Below are 20,991 nucleotides of genomic sequence, written 5' to 3'. Positions count from 1 at the left end.
GTGGTTTAAATTTGGAAAATTTGAAATGGCTCCGGAAAATGAAATCCAAAAAGAACTGGACAGAGCCTATTTTTGACGACGAAATGGCAGACTTGAATATACGACTCGAACCAACGTAGGTAAAAAGATTCAACGCGTTCCTGGATAGATGAACGTCAACCAGTGCAGAAATTTAAGGTTAAAACTGTCGATCCGATAACTCTGAATGGCAATAGAATTTCGATAAGGCTCAAAAATATGCGAACGACATAAATGGGGCTAGGTCTTTTACCAGACCGACCTTTTATCAGACCGACCTTTTACCAAACCACAATGCAATTATTCAATCAAGATAAGTTTAAATTAGTGGAAGATTTGAAAAGGAAGCGGCTGGAACAAACAACTCTTGGTTGAGAAACCGTGAAATTATTGTCTTTAACCAGACTAAACGGCGTCATTACATATGGCAATCAAATTTATTTATCGAGTCTGGTTATATCTTTTCTGGTAAAAGGTCGGTCTGGTAAAAGGTCGGTCCACGACTTAAATGCGTGTTCGGAAAAGACGTTACCGAAGATGGTTGGCATGGTCTTCCTTGCCTCCAAAGTGCAGGGACATTCTCTAGGCATCCAAACCTGAATGCCCTTATAATTTTATCTTCTACTCCAGAGTTTATCTTCTACTCCTGAATGCCCAGAGTTTATATTCTACTCACAGTCCGTCTGTTTTAGAACCACGACACCTCTACAGGACCGATCAGAAGCGACCAGACGGTTTGACGCTCGTTCCATTGGCTGTTGGTAAGCAGCTCTTGTGGGATGTAACGGTGGTAGACTCCTTAGCTCCTAGTAGGTTAAGTGCCGGGTCTGTTTGTAACCCTGGTACGGCTCCCGCTGAAGAGGAAGAGCAAAAAAATGACAAGTATAAAGATCTAGTAGATGATGGGTATCTTTTTCAACCGCTAGCTTTTGAAATTCAGGGCGCGGCCGGCCGCAGCACAGTGTTTTTTTTCACCAAACTTTGTAAGAACCGAAGCATATGCACTGAGGAACCCAGAGCAGGCAGCTTTTTAAAACAGAGAATCTCCCTGGCAATACAGATTGCGAACGCCGCTTGCTCACTCGGAACAATAAATGACAAAATAACTTTCGGCGAAATTTTTTGTTTGTAACACTTGTATGTTTTTTTTATCTCGTGTCGATTTGCGTGTTCTTATTGAAGAAACGTAACCCGTATCGATTTTAATTGTAAGGATATCAACACTTGTCATCTTCTTTTATCATTATCACTTCCTTATCTAGAAAATTCTCAGGATTTTGACTGGAATACGCGATGAAGGTCTCCTGACTGTACCCTCGGTTACCAAGATACATTTAATAAGTTTATCACAACAATTAGGTTAAAGTAGAAATTAGACTGAGGTAGAATTGAGAAATGTAGGTTCTCTTATAGGTAGAAATGAATTGAAATGAAAGCAACTGCTGCACCACATAAAGCTCACGATGCACAAGATTTGGCTAAGGAGAATGCAAAGCTATCGAAAGATGTGATAAAAATGGAAATCGACTTAGGGGACCAGAGAAAGGTTGAACCTCGGTAAGTGTCAGTTTTTGTTCCGACCACTGACTACAGCCAGCTAGTAGGCTTAAAATTGCTGGTTAAGTGTTAAGTTAAGGTGTGAAAACTGATTTTAACAAAAAATTTTTTCCTTGGGTATAGAAAAATTATTTAAATATTTTTGTATTGTTTTTTGATGAAAAATTTTAAATTGTTTTTTTTTGCCAAATTTACTATTCCTATAAAGCATGCCAAAATTTGAGGCTTTCGATCAAATCTTTGCATCTCACCATGGACAATAAACTACTCGATTTAACATAAAAGAACAAACAGCTTCAATTTTTTTATTGCTGTAGTCGTCCTCACTTGCGCAGTGAACGGCGATCCTTGTTTCAATGCACGCCTTAACAAGAATCAGAGCTTCTTAAATGTAAAAAACTTTCTACAAATTTTTCTTTTGTGAGAAGAAGCGGTCTGATTTTTTAACATATTTGTTATTAGTCTTGTGATCAGGACTCTTCTGGACTCATCTCTACTGGTATCTTGATTCATATTTTATTCAAATTTGTTAGCGTTACCGGCCAACTCAGCCTGAAGGTAACGAATACACTTGGGACGGCAAAGGTCCTTGGTTCGAATGTAACCAGGATAAATGTTTTTCAAATGGGAAGAATTCTGTTTCAATTAAAAATATCGGCAAATCATTTTTCTGCGTATCTTTTGTCGGCTTAGTTATCAAATCTTGGAATGTTGTTGTAGTAGCTACGCCCAACGCCATCGTCTGCGGAATTTTGTGGGGTAGCTTCGTTTTGATTTGGTTCTTGGTTGCCATTGCTTTCCAGTATTTCATCTGTTGTTGCTGTTGTATTGAGTTTCGAGTAAACTGGAGGGCAATTTCATCCCGTTTTCATGCGTTAGAAGAGTGTCCATATAGTTCGAAAACTATCACAGCACAGCTGCCATAAGCACATAGTTTTGCTTGAAAATCGTTCGTAGACGTATCTCCACGTACGAGCTAAAATTCGTTTTTTGAGGCCTGTAGAACTTCGATAATCTACGTGTACGTCAATTCGGTTTGCGATGCTTGCTGTCCGAGAAATGAATTTGTGTCTGGTTTTCTCGAGTCGTGTTTTCTTTTGGTTGTACCATTATTGAACAGAATTTGATGTTGTGTTCGCTTTGATCTTGGCATAGTTTTTACAAGAGCAGTAAGTCATTCATTGTATGAGAGTATGAGTGGTAGGAGTAGCAGCAGGCCCAGCTGGTCCGTGTAATTGGAAATGGAGGTTCACTAAGATCCATTTAATAGTCCTCTTTTGCAACGATTCGAGTTTTTTCAAGTCTTTTCTTGCGGGGGCTGAGCAGTGTGTTCCGTAGAGTAGTATTGGCAGTAGAATATACTTGCACAGTCCTAGTTTTACGAAAGTGCTTGGTTTGTAGGCTACGTAGGCAGTAGAGAAATCTGTTCGTTTTTTAAGGCGTTCATTTATGTGAGTACTCCTATTCAGGTTTTGGCTGACATAAACTCCTAGGTATTTTACATCTGTTTTTTTTTTTGGTCAAGTGTGATTCCATTTAGAATCAAATTGTTCAAATTTTCTCGAAATTTAATTTATGCGCATTTGTCTTTTGCTAATTGAATATCGTCTTCATTAACCCAATTTTCAATTTCCTTTAAGCCGCACTGAACTTCATGGTTTGTTTTGTTGATGGCCAGGATTTTCTGATCTTCTGCGAGCATGAAAGGGTCACTGAACCTGAGTACATCGGGCAGATCATTTATAAAGATGCAGAACAACAGGGGCCCCAAAAGTGACCCCCTGAGGGACTCCACTAGTTATTTCTCGTTCGAAAGGCGCAGTGAATCCGATACGAACAAATTGTTTGCGTTTGTGCAAGTAATCATATAGATTTTACAGAAATCAACTTTTTACACCAATATTGTTTAATTTTTCTAGGAAGAGTTTGTGTAGTACTCTGTCGAGAGCTTTTGAAAAATCAGCATAGAAAGCAACTACTTACGATTTGGGATCTTGGTCGAGTGCTGAATGAATACTGTTCAGAAGTTGTAGAATGTTGATTTTTCGTTAGAAACATCCTGAAGTGTTCGTACAAAGGATTATAACACATTTAAAAATTTCACTTTCATTGCAAAAAAGTGAAATCGGGCGATAGCTCTCCCAATTCCTGGGACCACCCTTCTTGAATACTGGTGGTACTGCTGCAGTTTTTCAAGTTGCTTGGAGCTTGCGCAGGCGCTTCGTTTGTAAATAGTTTGATCAGACTTATGCACATTTGACTTCTGGTTTGATAGAATAACGTAGGCGGCAAGCCTTTTGGTCCCAGCGTTTTGGTCGTATCGATATAATCAAGGAGACTTTTGACTACATTAATAGAGAAAGATTACTTAGAGTCGGTGAGTTAACGTCAAGTGTGTTCGCCAAATCATTTATGTGAAAGCTTTCTTTGGGTTATAAAACAGTATTAAAAAATTCGTTGAATATGTTTGCCTTTTCTAGGGGAGTTGCTGCTGTGTCGATGCTATGTTTCCATTGTAGCGAAGAGTTGCTGGAATGTTGCGAAGAGCGGATCGGTTGATATGTTTAAAATAGTTATGTATGCTCTCCGTGTTTCTTGATCCAAAGACTAAATTTGATAACATATCCTGTCTTCCTATCAAATTTCATTTAGTTTTAATTGTTTTGCAGTGATAGATTTTATCCAGGGTGGAAGTGATTGCCTGAATTTTGTTCTTTGGTACTTGAGCATCGATTAAAGAGTAGTGATACTCCTGAAGCTCATTGTACATGTTGTCTATGTTTGTGTAGAAGTTGGGTTAGAAACTGTTTTTGTCCATGCTTACCAAGCTAGCGTTGTAGTCACCAGAAGTATAGCTGTCGAATTTTCCCTTTGTTAAAGTGACTTCAAGGAATTTCAGTTCAAGGTTAGATCTTACGGAGAAGTGGTCTGAACAGTCAAATATCTTGTCAAAGTCATCGTCGCGAGTAGAGAAGACAGTGCAATTTTGGTAGAGTAGAACATCTAAAGTGTTCATGCCACGCGTTGGAAATTCTACACTTTGCTGAAACATTATATCTTCGAAAACATCTTAATGGCTTTATTGCATGGGATTTTTAAATTTTTTTCAAAATCCTCGGTTTTGTATCGATAGCGCCTGGCAGATGGTGGATCGTAGGAAGAAAATAATTATAGTTCTTTGTTGACTAGATTAATGTTGCAAAACAGGCAGCTATCTACGTCAATTTCAGCGTCTCAGAGTTTATACTATTTTGAATGGCAATTTTGACACCACCATGGGGATTGTGAGAGGTTTCTTGTTTTCGGTCAGATCGTATAATAGTGTAGTCTTGTAAAAAAAAATCTGAGTTAAGAACATTGTCGTTTAGCCATGTTTCACAGATACGTACTAAATTGTAACAAATAGTTTGTAAAGCCGTAGCGAGTTTAAAGCGTCTCTGGTAGTCTATAAGACTTTGCGCATTTAGCTGTAGTATCTGTAGACTATATAGTCAAACATTTGAGGCGGTCTCGTCAGAGATTGCTACCTTGACCCTGTCGTTGTATGACTCAAATTTCCGTATTGTCAATTTCCCTTCATCTATGAGTTCGTTTTCATTGTTTTAGACATATTTTTTTCTTTGAATCCTCAAGTGAGAGAGCTGGGATAGGAAAATATTCATCTCTTTCAGTTTCCCCCTATGGTCAGTACTTTTGGCCAAAATTAGCTTGGCAGCTGTTCGGTTTTGAAGGGTCACGAGTAAGTTCTTCGGATTCTTTTTAAACCGTTGTATTTTCCCAATCTCCTAGTTCAATGATTTCAGGTTCAACTCCAACGATTTTCATCACGTCTGCAATTTTTTCTTATGTTGGGACAAGATTTTGTTCCCGCGTTTTGTCTGGATCTTCGTCCATCCCTTGTAGTCTGACAGTTGTCAGAATGTTTATTTCAAGACAGGGTTTGAGATGTAAACTCAGGCTGTTTTTACTCCCTGAGTTTTTACACCCTAAGGATACCAGGGATAGTTGGAACAAGGACGCGTCCTGTTAGTCGGCTCCTCACGTTGGGATACCTGTTGAGGGCACTGTCCAGTGAACTAGCTCCAATGATAACATTTATAGCGGCCACTACTGCTGCCCGGAATTCAAATTCTATCTGAAACTGTTTAATTTGTTCTATTTGAAGCTATTCTGGAATTCTATCTGAAATTTCTTGATCTCCGTAGGAGATGAAGGTTGATTAGGTTTCCGCTAGTCCCTGCACAGTGCCCTGGTCCCCGGCAGAAGAGTTTTTCTGGTGTTTCTATGCAGCAGGTTCACGACGGTGCAACAGCGCGGTCTCAAGACCTACGTATCCTACAAAAAACGCCCATGTCTGCGGGTTTTTGACACGGGAGCACCTGGATCCAGCACGCTTGCAACCAAATATTGACCCAACTCTGATGACTTCAAATTCGAAGCTTAAGAGCCAAATCACGCCATACCTAGAATCTGGCTAAACAGTAGAAATTTGAAACTCTGCCGACAAGTCATCATCAACGATCTTTACAACTTGGGCAAAGAAATTATCATATGTTTTCAAGCTTGAAGTTAACATAGCTTCTAATTTGCTTAAGTCAAAATCCAAACTGCTGGGCGTGGTCTTTGACGGCCTACTTAGTTTCAACGAACACGTCAAAACCTCAGAACACGTCAATGAACGCGTGGAACAATAACTGGTTATGTGAAGATGACAAATTTTGATGATCTTCAGAGGGAAACAAAAATATTGCCTGTAAATACTCACACAGAGATGCTGGCAAAACAATTTCTGACACCATTCCGACTATCCGAATGCGGGCACCGTTCCGACTATCAGACTACCCAGCATCCAGTTAAATGATTCATCAAACCGACACTCCGCACCAACTAAGGTGTTGAAACCCAACAACATCTGAATGAGGGCTGAATAATTCGTAAAAACTATCGGAAAGCTTATCCGTCACAACGAGGTTGAAAACTACCTAAAACCTTCAAAGCTATTGGAAGATATACCGTCTCAAATATCTGACAGTGAATCTGAATTACCATGGATAGCGCGCATACGGCTCGCTCAACTTCGCTCCGGGTACAGTCCGCTCACTAACTCATACCTAAGCCGTATAAAAAGTGAGGTACAGAACTCCTGTCCAGACTGTAATGAGACGCCGCAGGACGTCCATTATATTAACTGCACCCGAAACTCAAATATTCTGACTACTCTAGACCTCTGGCTTCATCTCCTCGAAGTTACTGAAGTCCTCAGACTTACATCTCGAGGGATTGGGAGAGCTGAACTCCCTTTAAGAATTAAGTCTCAGTCAAATAACGACTAACATGCTGACTTCTAAACCGCACACATCGACAAAGGCCAAGAGCTGACTTCGAAATATGGATCATCAATATCTAAACGAGGCCAGCGCTTAAATGGTTTTCATGTAACCACACATGTGACTTTTCATTTTTTTTTTCGTTTCAATTCATTTTTTTTTTCGTTTTGGATTTTTTTTTCACATGGGGAATATGTGACCCATATTCAATTTTCGTCTTTTTCGTTTCTTCAAACACTCTTTCTCTCAAGTTTTTGGTTTCAATGAATAGAACGGGTTTGAAAAACTCTCCTGAATTAGCGGCCATGCCCATATTTTTTAAACAAAGTTAGGGCCCTCGGAGTCGTCAATTTTTTTTTTGGCCGTTTTTTGAATCTTTGACTGTTGTCGAAAACTTACCCCTCATATCTAAGTTTTTTTGGCACAAGGAAGCTAGCGGGTTTTGGGAAGATCCCTGCATTAGCGGTCACTCACAAAGTTGTTTTACACTAAAAGTTATCGCCCGCTAAAAATTAAGTCTGACATTTTCGAGAATCATAGCTTTTTGTGCAAAAAATAAGGTCGCTGCCGCTAATGCAGAATAGGTTCACGCATCCTGTATTTTCGATTGAACCCAAAATATCACATTTGGGTTCAATCGAAAATACAGGTTGCGTGAATTTCTTCTACATAAGCAGCTGCGACCTAATTTTGCACAAAAAGCTATGATTTATTGACCGCTTTTTGGACTTTTCTCGCTAACTCCTTAATTTGGATATGATAAGTTCCGTTGTAGTTGCTGTTTATGCTTTCATTCACTGCTGCAATTTGTTATTCTACTAGCTTCGATTTCGTATATTCTCTTTTTTTTTCGCTGAAAACTTTTTTGGCCTAAATGATTTTATCTATCTGAAACTTCTTGATCTCTGTAGGAGATGAAGGTTGATTAGGTTTCCGTTAGTCCCTGCACAGTGCCCTGGTCCCCAGCAGAAGAGTTTCTGTGGTGTTTCTATGCAGCAGGGTCACGACGGTGCAACAGCCCGGTCTCAAGACCCACCTATCCTGCAAAAAACGCCCATGTGTGTGCGTTTTTGACACGGGAGCACCTGGATCCAGCACGCTTGCAACCAAATATTGACCCAACTCTGATGACTACAAATTCGAAGCTTATGAGCTAAATCACACCATACCTAGAATCTGGCTAAACAATAGAAGTTTGAAACTCTCTGCCGACAAGTCATCATCAACGATCTTTACAACTTGGGCAAAGAAATTATCATACGTTTTCAAGCTTGAAGTTAACATAGCTTCTAATTTGCTCAAGTCAAAATCCAAACTGCTGGGCGTGGTCTTTGACGGCCTACTTAGTTTCAACGAACAAGTCAAAACCTCAAAACACGTCAATGAACGCGTGAAACAATAACTGGTTATGTGAAGATGACAAATATTGATGATCTTCAGAGGGAAACAATAGTATTGCCTGTAAATACTCACACAGAGATGCTGGCAAAACAATTTCTGACAACATTCCGACCCATCCGAATGCTGGCACCGTTCCGACTATCAGACTACCCAGCATCCAGTTGAACGATTCATCAAACCGACACTCCGCACCAACTAAGGTGTTGAAACCCAACAACATCTGAATGAGGGCTGAATAATTCGTAAAAACTATCGGAAAGCTTATCCGTCACAACGAGGTTGAAAACTACCTAAAACCTTCAAAGCTATTGGAACGTATACCGCCTCAAATATCTCACAGTGAATCTTAATTACCATGGATAGCGCGCATACGGCTTGCTCAACTTCGCTCCGGGTACAGTCCGCTCACTAACTCATACCTAAGCCGTATAAAAAGTGAGGTACTTAACTCCTGTCCAGACTGTAATGAGACGCCGCAGGACGTCTATTAAATTAACTGCACCCGAAACTCAACTGGCCTGCCTACTGAAGACCTCTGGCTTCATCCCCTCGAAGTTACTGAAGTCCTCAGACTTACATCTTGAGGGATTGGGAGAGCTGAACTCCCTTTAAGAATTAAGTCTCAGTCAAATAACGACTAACATGCTGACTTCTAAACCGCACACATCGACAAAGGGCAAGAGCTGACTTCGAAATATGGACCATCAATATCTAAACAAGGCCAGCGCTCAAATGGTTTTCATGTAACCACACATGTGACATTTCATTTTTTTTTTCGTTTCATTTCATTTTTTTTCGTTTTGGATTTTTTTTCACATGGGGAATATGTGACCCATATTCAATTGTCTTTTTCGTTTCTTCAAACACTCTTTCTCTCAAGTTTTTGGTTTCAATGAATAGAACGGGTTTGAAAAGCTCTCCTGAATTAGCGCCCATGCCCAAATTTTTTAAACAAAGTTATGGCCCTCGGAGTCGTCAAGTTTTTGATTTTTTGGCCGTTTTTTGAATCTTTTACTGTTGTCGAAAACTTACCCCTTATATCTGAGATTTTGGGCACAATGAAGCTAGCGGGTTTTGGGAAGATCCCTGCATTAGCGGTCACTCACAAACTTGTTTTACACTAAAAGTTATCGCCCGCGGAAAAATTAAGTCTGATTTTTTCGAGAATCATAGCTTTTTGTGCAAAAAATAAGGTCGCTGCCGCTAATGCAGAATAGGTTCACGCATCCTGTATTTTCGATTGAACCCAAAATATCACATTTGGGTTCAATCGAAAATACAGGTTGCGTGAATTTCTTCTACATAAGCAGCTGCGACCTAATTTTGCACAAAAAGCTATGATTTGTTGACCGCTTTTTGGACTTTTCTCGCTAACTCCTTAATTTGGATATGATAAGTTCCGTTGTAGTTGCTGTTTATGCTTTCATTCACTGCTGCAATTTGTTATTCTACTAGCCTCGACATCGTATATTCGCTTTTTTTTCCGCTGAAAACTTTTTTTGGCCTAAATGATTTTGGCTTTATCCTTATACTTTATCGGCTTACTGACCTAATTTTTTTCGTTAAAAGAACCATAATTTGCATGCTTCCTCCGGATCGCACGAAACTTTAAAAATTTCATCATAGATTTTTTAGTTCAAAATTTTTCATAAGAACAATTTTATTTTCGCTCGATAATTGTTTTTGAATTTTCAATAAATGCTATCGAATGTGTTACTGGACGTGTTTTGGGAGATTTCCGGCTTATGTGCTTCATTACTTTTCTCTTGTGCTGCAAGCAACTTTTCTTGTAGTTGCAACTGCAAGTTTTGTTCATTGTAGTCTCAGGTGGGACTTAAAACTTAAAAGATTTTGTATATAATCATTTTTTTTTCGTATGAACTTGTCTGCTCCAAGATTGTCGGACTTTGCTGAATCTTTGTTACTTATGTTCTGTTGCTAATTTAATATTCAAATTTCTGGGATTTTTGACGGAAATTAATTTATATCGAGAAATTTAAATTTTTGGTAGACCTTAATTTTAAGTTTTTTCATTACATGTTTTTGTTGCATCGCTCTGTGTATATCGATGTTTTTGTGCTCTGGTCGTGTTTGTAGTTATTTTTATACTCTCACGGTGTATGTCTTATTCTTATATATTTTTAAGAATAAAATTAAGCTTTTCATTTTTAAACTGTGCATCCATGTATGTAAAACATTACAAATACCATAACCATAATAAAACTCTTCTCAGGCTTTTTTCGAAGAAGTAGATTTTTAACGACAACTCATCACGATGCTTTCAATGTTGGCTAAAATTGGTGATTTTCGGTTGTTTTGTAGATGTAATTATAGCGTTGGTATGGCCCATCCAATCTATGCGCTCATGTCGTATGACAGAAGGGCATTAACCATCGTATTTTCTTGGCACTAAACTTTATTTCGGAAGGGCATTAAAGTTTTTTTTATGAAGTGTTATTAATGTTTCAGTGCACCGAGAGGAAAGTGGACATCAGGAAAACCTGGTAAACTCAATGGTTTCAAGAGCAGCAAAGATCTCCAGAGGTCAGTTCATACGAAAGAAATATCCTTCAGTGGGTTGGTTGCAGGAGATAACATGAACATGACTAGTCAGGATTTTGATGCTCTTCAAACAGTGGGCGAGGAGAACAATTTCGATAACTACAAAGCTTTTCCCGTGAAGGAGCGCCTGTCTAAAATGAAGCAAACTCTTCAGCAGAGAGAATCTGTTCCCATAATTGAAAGTGACCTTGAGGATTTGAAATGCAACCCTGAGTCACCAGTCAAACGATTAACTGTTAACAAGACTCAGGATGCCAAAATGCAAAAATTTAAGAGGGAGTATAAGTCCATAAAAGACGAAGAGCGGAAGTCACTAATTGACTATGAAAGAGAAGAGCAGAAAAAAGAAAAGCAAACAGCCTCAGTGGTGAATATAAGCGTCCCAGAACCAGCATCAAAGCCAGCTGCAGAAACTAACAATGCAGTTGTGGCTGGGAAATCGAAGAAAACTACGTCTACGGTAAATGCGAAACAAAACAGGGCTAACCTTCCAGATGAAGCCAATTCTTGCGTCATTCTGCCACCTCACAATTCAGCCAATGTCTCCAATCTAGATTATCTGAAGAAACACAGAAGAAAGACACGCCCCAATAACTCACCTGTGAAACGAGTCAAAGAGGACGACGAATCATCACTTGTTATTGGTCCGAGTCGAGACAAGCCAGAAATTAATGCGCTGAAACCACTGCCGGTGAAGGAAAGCACCAAGTACGCTTATGATGCATCTCTGAGTGAATGGCTAGCTGGCTTGAACCTCAAAGACATTGAAAGGGTTAAGGACATTTTCTTCTCAAATAACGTTTCTTTGATGAAAATGCCGATTTTAACTGCCAAGGATCTGAATCGCTTTGGATTCAAACAGTCAGATCCAGATTTTGTCAAAATTCTGCGAGGATTAATTGAATTGAAAGAAGACTACACTAAGCATCCTGAGAAATACAAACTTTCAATGCAGCGCTCTAAAGAGCCCAAACGAACTAAAAAATCTACAAATACTCAAAGAAGATTATCCAATGAGTTACAAATAGAGCAAGATGAGAATTCACTCCAGAAAAAAGAGTCAACGAAAGACTCAAGCGAAGTTCTGCTTCCAAGAATATCGAATCCACAAGCGGCCTCTGTTGATTCGAACAGTGAATTGAGATTGTCCGATTCGAATGTTTCGACATCGCAACATCTTCCGCTTGAAAGAGTTGGATCGGGATCTTTAGTTAACCACAACATCGAAATGCAACAAATGGAAGAAAGTGAGTATTGAAATTTTAAAATATTCGATGAGCAACTACGTAAAAATTTATTCGTATCTGGATAAAGGGCCACAACAAATAAATTTCTGGCTTTGTTTTGGGTTAGCAGCAATATAAGCGCAATTATTTTTCAGATGTCAAGAATCCAAACGAAAAGATTGCGTGAAAAACTTGTTACGATCACTTCACTAAGTGGGCGTAGAGTGGGTTCCGCACTATTCTACAGAAATCTCGTAGCTAATAACTCATCTTTAACATAATCTTTGATGTGAATAATTTTGGCCTGTGTTTTGTAGGTATTCTGAACGATATGAAGCCATTCGAGAACTTCCCCGAAGACTTGAATAAAAGTCGTGAACTGCAGAATGAAGAAATGGAACCTACATTGCAAGATATAAAGGAGGATGCGCTATTGAGTATTTCCTTCACCGAAAAGCAAGACGAAGACGTGGGAAACGAGCTGGAAAACGAAGAACTGAGCTCACGCAAAATATCGAATGGAATGTTTGGGCCTCTTTACAACAAGGACCCGGCTAAGTTGTCCAAAATTCTGTCTTCCGATTTGGCGCGAAAGGACGCTTTGACGGGTGAGAGAGTATTGCAGTATTTTGAAATCAATTTAGAATTAGAACGCGATTCGATGAATAGACACAGTTTCAGTTGGCTTTCGGTCTATCGTGTAAACTTTCATATTGAAATAGACTGATTGCTGGGTACTGAAATCTCTTTGAAATCTTCTTCCCATTGAGTCATACAGAGATTAAAGGAAAATTTGGCAATATTGAGTGGGAAAAAACCTGAGCAAGATTCCCAGATCTGAGCAAGATTCCCAGCTGAAAAGATCTGAGCAAGATTCCCAGCTGAAACTGGAATATAATCCGATCATTGCCTTAATCACCTGGAGCGCAAATGTTTCCTAAACTTGGGTCTGCATACTTGTACAGTGCTGTGTTTCAGCGGTTGAACATGCGACGAAACAGTGGGAGAAAAGGAAAAAGGAGCAGGAGGAGGAATTGGAACGAGCAGAGAGGCTGGAGAGGCAGAAGCGACAGGAGAGAGACAGGATGGCTGCGAGATACAGACGCAAAACGCACCAGCAGATCATAAGTAGTAATGTGCAACAGTCAGACGGGGAACAACAGGTGCAAGGAAACAACGCCGCCAACGCATCTCCGGAACGACAAACGGCGAATGTGCAAACGACGATCAACACACTGGACCGTTGGTATTTTACTCTGAAAGTTATAATTTCAATTGAGAGATCAAGTGGCTTGTAAGCGGGTATTAGTGTTTCTTCATTGAACCAATTTTATAAATTCAAGAAATGCGTGCAGGCTGACTTGCTCAATTTTTTGAAAATTCAAATGAAATGACTTAACAGTCCATTTTAGGCAGCAATTATTATTTTTTCAAATATATTAATTTTAAAAAATGTTTGCTCAAATTTGTAATGTTCGTCCTAATTTCTGTCAGATGATTTTTTCCAAATGCAATTCATTACGCGTGCGACTAGCAAGCGTTATCAAATCGGAATTTAGACTCTTTCGGATGAACAACTAGTTTAACAAAATCAGTTGATTCGAATTTTTGTTGTTGCTTTCAAAACAACTCTTTTTTTTCGTTTTTCGCTGGATTTTCTCGTTTTTTTAAGAGTAATGAACGTGGTGAAGACTCTAATGTAGGGCTTGCTGAGTTTTTTTTTCAGGATAAAGTCTTAAAATATGCACTTAGGTATGTATATATGCACTTTTTCACGAGTTCAATTGAAATTCATCTGCTGAAAGTGACGTAAATTCATCTGCTGAAAATGACGTGAATAGCACTCTCCAAATCCGAACGTGCAAATGGCGCAAAATTTCGTTAACGATTTCTAGTTTCTAAAATGGAGTTCAATTTTTAGATTTCCAGCGGAATAAAAACTTTGCCCGTTGATCAGTTTTCTCAAGCTGGGTTGATGTTACTATTTTCATTACTCTTTTCCAATCTTCGATAGGCTATGTTTTCACTTTGTTTTCTTCTGCGTAAATGGTTTCGGCTGATAATAAATCTGTTTGATTGTCTCAGCATTCGTTGTTTGAAATGCCAAAATGTTTTTAATTGCCTTTTTGAAAACGGGATTTCAAGATTTTACTGCAATTTTCAGGTCATTTGTCGTCTATCGAAAGGTTTTCTGCTCTGTCATCATTTGATGAATGTTGTTTTTTAAGAGTTATTCACACTGTCAATTGCAATTGTGTTTTCCCTTATCTTTCATGAAAATCAACCTACTTCGAGACAAAAAGAAACAATTCTTTGTTTTCAATTTGATTGAAAATTGTTCTGTATTTTGCAAATTTACCAATTCTCATTTTGAATACTTCATTTTTTTTCTGTCAAATAGGTTCGGCTTGTGTTTTATTGTCTCAGTGAACTTACATTGCATAGTTTCAAGGGCGGTTTTTTAAATGCCTTCGCGTGTTTCAGGAGTGATTGGTCGTAAAGTCTAGTTTTGAAAAAAAATTAACTTGAAATATTTTTATGGGTACTGTTTTGTTTTCTTTTAAGGAGGGTCGATCCAATTTTCGTCGCCCTAGTTATCCTCGATCATTGGTTCTTCAATACTTAATTAGGCAGGCTGTTCATGAAAATCATGCGAGACAAAGATATGATGTTTTTGCAGATGTAGTTTTTTTGTACTACATACTCTCATATAGGTCTTGTTGATTTTTTGTTTGCTTTTTCATGAAATGTTTTAACTGCTATATATAAGTTTGCTTTTCTCAGAAAAACAGCAATAAAACAGAATTTTGCGCTTCTATGTTAGTTCAAGGTTTGATGTAATTTTCAGAATTCCATGCGGTGGAAATAGAATATCAATCGGGAATAAATTTTGAGCGATTAGGAGTCATGATTGAAGTTAATCTCTTATATAGGTCGTGGTGATTGTTTTGGTCTAATTTTTCAGGAAAAAGTTATAAAATTTGTTCACGCTACAGTTAAATATTTCGCGGTTTGACTTTTGATTTCTAAGGTCACTTCTTCATTTCATTTGTTGAAAATAAGGCAAGCTTAAAGTGTAAAGGTCATAAAAAACGTGATCGATCGCTAGTCTCAAAAATGCATTTTAAGTTTCAGATTTGCGAGCGGAATAAATTTTTTTTCCTATTGATCCAGTTATCTCAAGTTGGATTAATGTAATCAAAAAAGTGTCAATCATAAATTGTTCTTTAAGTTCAAATAGTTTTAATGTCATAGGTTTTTCTTTGAAATTCGAAGTTTGAAGTTTTTAAGAGTAATGAACGTAGTGAAGACTTTTATAGGTCTTGGTGATTTTTTTTCAGGAAAAAGTCTTTAAATGTGCATAAAAGTTTTCTAATAACTAGAGATGTGCATTCATACATATTGATCCATTTATGAATGCACTTAGGTATATATGAACTCATTTGAAATTCATCTGCTTAAAGTGACGTAAATAGCACTCTACAAATCCGAACGTGGAAATGGCGAGAAAAAACTTGAACGATTTCTAGTTTCGAAAGTGGAATTTAAATTTTAGATTTCCAGCGGAATACAATTTTTACCTATGGATCCAGTTTTCTCAAGTTGGGTTATTGTTATCAAAAAAAGCGCTATACATAAATCGTTCTAGAATTTCAAAGAGCTTAAAGGGCATCTATTTTTTTCTTTGAAATTCAGAAGTTGAGGTTTTTTCAACGAAGTCTGTGTTTTTTTGTTTATTTCCGTTCATTACTCTTTTCCACTATTCGATTGGCCATATTTTAAAAATACATTTTTTTTTGTTTTTTTTTTCATGCGTTTATACTCTTTTCCAACGTTGTTGGCTATGTTTCAGATTTTTTTTAAAGAAAAATATGTTTTTTAAGATTATTTTTAACGCCTCTGTGTTAACAAAATTGATAGATGAAGCGTCCTTCGCGTCATGATTGTCGTCCAAACCTTTTAATGGCTTAATCGGCAGGCAATAACAGCTTTTGCGTCCGAGAAATTGGAAGAGCAATGGAACCCTTAAAAGCTCGTAGTTCTTTCGAAATTTTGAAAGACCTCAAGTAATGCATCTTTAACTAACTGCAAATTACCAGATAATGTATTTTGAACATTAAACGTTGGGAAACGTATATCTTGGCATTATAAGAGTACTCAGTTAGCGAGAGTCAGCAAACAGATAATCCCGTAAAGACTAGTTTTATGGTAAGAGTGCCACTAAAAAGCTGAAGCAAGTTGACTGTAAAGGTGTTTCTCTATCGAATGTACGCTATTTCAGTTGGAGCTGGTGATCAAGATTTTGAGCTGATCGGAGCAAAGATAAGACCCCAGAAAACAGCTAGGGGAATGATGCACCCGACGCCTTACAAGCCCCCATATGCAATATCTCAAAGTTCGGCAACTTCGAACCAGATTGGGACCAAGAAGAAAAACAACGAAGATCCCCTTCCGACGGCTTTAGAGCTGGACGAAACGGGAACTGGACTCATGTTGGAAGGAAGGGCCGTGGCTAATTCTCCAAGAATGGATGTCTCAAAATTGCAAACTCAGAGGTACCCAGTACTAGATAACAAACGCTTTGAATAATAAATTAGTGAGCTGAACTAAAAGGTATGCGATTTAGTGAGCTGAACTAAATGGTATGCAATTCTGAAGTTGAAACCCATGGGGAATTTAATTTCATATATTTTCATTTAAGTCATCGCTTTTACCAAACACATCCCACCTGGCTCAGTTAATATTCCTCTAGTTGGAAACTAATTTTTGTCTACGAGGAATACTAGCAGCATACAATTTTTCAGGTTTGCCTGGGAAACCTCTGTGGTTCTTGTGATTTTTGTTTCCAGGAAAATGTTTTCAAGTTTGTGCACGCTCAGTTGTTTTTTGTTGATTGGACTTTGGTTTCTTTTCAAGTGTACTTGATTTCTTTTTTTCTGAAGTTTTCTCTAAATCCATTTGCTTAATGGAAGGGCAATTTCAATATCTGTTTATTTCATTTCATTACGCTGGCGATAGCAGGTGTTATTACACTAGCGTCAGCTTAGTGTATTATTAAGAACCTTTTTTTTTCTAACCTAAGTCGCAAATATTGGTGCCACTTTTTGGGCACCTTTACAGCTTTTTGATAGCATGTGCTTGGACATTCAAATAGTAATAAGTTAACACAGTTGATGCAGTTTAAATTCTTCAAATGAACCGAAAAAAGCTAATTGTTTCAAACAACTTAATAATCATAAAAACTCGATTTCAATTTTTTTTACTCAATGTATCTAGGAATTTTTTTGAAATGCATAAATTATACATAATGTGCTTCATGCTTTGGGAGTTGTTACATGCAAAGCTAGTGTGAATGCCTTCAGCTTATTATATTCCAAATTATTCTTGTGTCTATTTGTGCAAACTTGTGTCTAATTGTATTTGGTGCCGCTTCTGCTGAATCTCATTGGCAATTTATTAGCATATGTAGCTGCGTTGTTCGTGACTAGTGTGTGTCGGTGGTTAAGCGTGTGTGGCTGAGTGGTTGGTGCGTGAGACTCAAAATCTCGTGATTGCATTAGGTCGCAGATCGAATCCTAGACCTAGCCGAATTTTTGCTAACTCGAGGTCTATTTCTTATTTGTTTCTTATTGCACCTTCTAGAGTTGCTTTTTGTCGTGTCTGTTTCAAATTTTGTTTTAATATTGGATGTTATTTTTCCAAATCCGAGTTTGTTCAGTATCATTTTTTTCGCTTTACTGGGCCAGCAAAGGTTTCGGCTTATATCATATCAGCTCAAGTTGATTTACGTGAAAAAGTCTCTTAGCGTGTCTGTTGCGGGGGGGGGGGGGGGGGGGGGGACTTGAAAAATTGTTTCGTAACTCATGATTTTTATGCAAACACTTTTTTGGAGTATTGGCCCTAGTTACCGTTGCGGGAACTTTGTTTCGATGCTAAGTTAACACTGGCTATATTCCTTGTAATGTTTTGCTCAGAAATATCTTCGTTCAAGACAAATTTAGACAAACGCATTTTGGCTGAGTTAGTTTTTTCATTCAAGCAAATCTTTGGACAATAGCATTATTAGAGTCGTGCCCATTTATTTTAAGGTAATTGATTAAATACCGCAGTTTTTTTTCAATTTTTTTTTTATTTTTAGAGATTTGTTTGCCGTTTTTGTTTCTTATGATTAAATGTCAGCGAACAGAAGGAAGACGATTCAGGTAGTTCGGTTTGTTAGGATATTGTTCACTCTCAAATTTGATTTTTCCAAGCTGAATTTAAATTCTTTTTCTAAAAAAAGGCAAATTAAACAATCCAATAATTTTCTTGAATTTTTTCCCTGGGAAATCACTTTTAATAACATTTTGATGATTAATGTTTTGATCGCTTTTGCTTTCTCAAGAGAAAGAAAAAGGGAACTTGGGTTTTTAATTTTTCTTATTCAGAGTTGCGCGAGGAGGCGAGGCATTGGACATTGAGTTGGACAAAGTTTCCTCGACTGATCGAAACAATGACAACTTCTCTACAGTAAAGAAAGATCTGGAACAGTTTCTGACCCAGCTAGAAGAGGATTCCAACGAAGCAGGAGTCCTGGAAACATCGGCACTCGCTAGAGAGAGGGAGGCTATGCGACTAAGTCTTCTGGCAAATAAGACGCCAGTTCCGTTTGACAAGGCAAACACAGTGAATTCAGAGATGGAAACTGAATTCGTCGAATCCCACTCCAACACGTAAGCAATCTTTTCGGGTGATCAAAATACATAACACAGAAGATATATTCGCTTATAAACCTCCATTGCAGCCCTCCATTGGCAGATCAAGCTGTGTTTGTGGAATAAAAGAATCTGATTCACTGAAGTTTCGTGTTATCGCTTACACAGATCAACTATGTATAATGTTTTGTAACCTCAAAATATTAAAAAGTAACCTCTCAAGGTATATTATGCGGTTTTGATTTTTCCTAATGTTTAATTGTTTTGTTTTGTAGCGGAAAAGGCTTTTTTTTGAATGCTTAATTTTTTGAATGTCGAGTGAATTTCGGTTCTCAACTCCTTTTTTTAAAATTCTTACCTCAAATTACAATCTGAAGAAATTAATCGGCCTAAAATATTGTTGACCTTTGCTTGAGGTCGACTAGATTTTCCTAGCTCTGCCAAACACTTTCTAGAGATTTTTCAGACTTTCTGGAAGGTTTTGACGAAAAAAATTGCATTGTTTCGGCGTGTCAAAATAAATATGTTTTGGCGCCTTTAAATTTTTAGGATCGGTCAGCCATAAATGGATGGCGCAAAATAGTAACAAAGTCCGCTCCGAAAACTGCTATTGCAATCAGGTTATCTTTCATTGGTTAAGTTTGTTTTTTCTTTTTTTAAAAAAAAGACTGAATCTTGAAAATTTCGTTAAATTAAAATCTGCTCGGCAATAGATTTATTTGGTTTCTTATCACTTACCCTTGCGATAAGCAAGGGTATTGAAATCGGTTACTATACTTTTTCCCCCGAAACAACTTTGTTCACAGAAAGGTCATTTTAGTAGGAATGGCAAATAGCACTTCTGACATGCTCAAAATCTTGAAATTCAAATAAAACTACCATCATTCAAGTAGTAAATAGCTAAAGACTGTTTCAGGTTGTAATTAATTATTCTAAAAAATGTCTCAACCAGTGTTCTTGGTTTTCGTCCTAGTTTCTGTCGGTTCATTTTTAGTTATTTTTTTAAAAAGCACATTTTCTTATCTGGTAGAGTTATTATTGGCTTATTTTTTAAAGCATTGGTTTGTTTCTATTTAAACCGTTTTTTTTTTACTATAACTGAAAGTTCAGTAATTTGTAAGTTTAGCGAGTCTGCTTTTGCTTTTTTTCATTGTTTAAAATATTTAAACTATTTGTTATTTCGGGTTAGTCAACTTATATTGCGTAATTTCAAAGGCAAAATATATTCGTATAGGATTATGTGCTTCAGTGTGGATGGGTCGTAAAAACTTTTAAAACTTCAAGAAATTTTCCATGACAGCAGTTTTGTTTTTGGCGCAACAGGCTTCAACCCAAAATTTTTCGCCTTTTTTGCCGCTCGATGAGAGATTTCCAATTGTTTTTAAGGCTGTTTATGAACTTCATCTGATACAAGCATGAAGTTTTTGTAGCTGTAGTTTTCCCAATTTTTTTTCAACTTAATTTTTCAGAAACTTTTTTGACTTCTGTCTTTTTTTCCACTGACTGTATTGTAGCGTAGTTCGAATTTTTTCAAGCTAGTTCAAAACTGGCTGTTTTTTTGCGCTATGTTTTCATCAAAATGAGTTTTAGTTCAAGTTAAACATTTGATAATTTCGGGTGTTTTTTTTGGGGAATTTTGTCTTTTTTTGTTTGGGGCTTTGTTTATCGCAAGTGGTGCGAAGCTTCGCCTCTGTGTGATATATTCAATTTAAATGACACTTTCTCAACTGCCTGTTGACTAAGTTTCTTTAAAAAAATCAATTCTTAAATTGCAACTTCTCTCAGGCCGACTATGACGATGTCTGAAAATTCGATGAGCATTGAAGATGGTAGGAAAAACAGGAACTGCTCCGATTACTCTGAGACAGCAGAGAACTCAAGCTCCAACTCCAATGCATCTACCAACAGCACTCATGACCTACTCCAGCAGCTGGACATTAAACTGCAGGCATGCTTTTTCTTACTTTTTTCTTTGTCTAATTAAGTTTCAGTGCTTGAAACATTGAGATAATTTTCTGGCGTCGTGTTCAGAAAACTTGTAGTTAATCAAAGCAGTTCGCAGCTGTCGGCGATGTCAAAATGATGAAGATGTTCCGCTTGAAATTATCGAGATCCGCTTGAAATTACGCTTGTCGAGATCCGCTTGAAATTATGGGAAAAAAATCTGTTGTTTTTTTTATTCAGCCTGAGTCCCGCTGGTAAACA

General features: G+C 37.6%; 3 protein-coding genes across 3 annotated transcripts in view; 2 read left to right on the top strand and 1 right to left on the bottom strand.

Moving 5' to 3' along the window:
* Positions 1–1,378, bottom strand: part of LOC134852144 (choline/ethanolaminephosphotransferase 1-like) — a 109,996-nt gene extending 108,618 nt beyond the window's left edge. The window contains exon 1 of the mRNA XM_063868440.1: positions 1,351–1,378. The gene's annotated coding sequence lies outside the window, so the exon portion shown is untranslated. The remainder of the gene's footprint in view (positions 1–1,350) is intronic.
* Positions 1–20,991, top strand: part of LOC134852145 (nucleoside triphosphate pyrophosphatase-like) — a 117,536-nt gene that overhangs the window by 77,810 nt on the left and 18,735 nt on the right. The window lies entirely within an intron of this gene.
* On the top strand, positions 1,423–20,988 carry LOC134852043 (uncharacterized). Its single transcript, XM_063868323.1, has 8 exons — positions 1,423–1,575; positions 10,773–12,112; positions 12,409–12,699; positions 13,070–13,333; positions 16,374–16,647; positions 18,520–18,804; positions 20,572–20,734; positions 20,971–20,988. The coding sequence occupies exons 1-8, from the start codon at positions 1,448–1,450 to the stop codon at positions 20,986–20,988; spliced, it is 2,763 nt and encodes a 920-aa protein (XP_063724393.1). The 5' UTR covers positions 1,423–1,447.

The sequence above is a fragment of the Symsagittifera roscoffensis genome, chromosome 7, assembly GCF_963678635.1.
Source record: "Symsagittifera roscoffensis chromosome 7, txSymRosc1.1, whole genome shotgun sequence".
Taxonomy (NCBI): domain Eukaryota; kingdom Metazoa; phylum Xenacoelomorpha; order Acoela; family Convolutidae; genus Symsagittifera; species Symsagittifera roscoffensis.
The sequence above is the reverse complement of the archived record's forward strand: the minus strand, read 5'-3'. Positions and strand labels throughout refer to the sequence as shown.

Excerpts from the sequence above, each read along its gene's own strand:
- LOC134852043 (XM_063868323.1), top strand. The coding sequence starts at position 1,448 with ATGAAAGCAACTGCTGCACCACATAAAGCTCACGATGCACAAGATTTG. Across the intron at positions 1,576-10,772 it reads CAGAGAAAGGTTGAACCTCG|TGCACCGAGAGGAAAGTGGA; the intron begins GTAAGTGTCAGT and ends TTAATGTTTCAG. Across the intron at positions 12,113-12,408 it reads AATGCAACAAATGGAAGAAA|GTATTCTGAACGATATGAAG; the intron begins GTGAGTATTGAA and ends TGTGTTTTGTAG.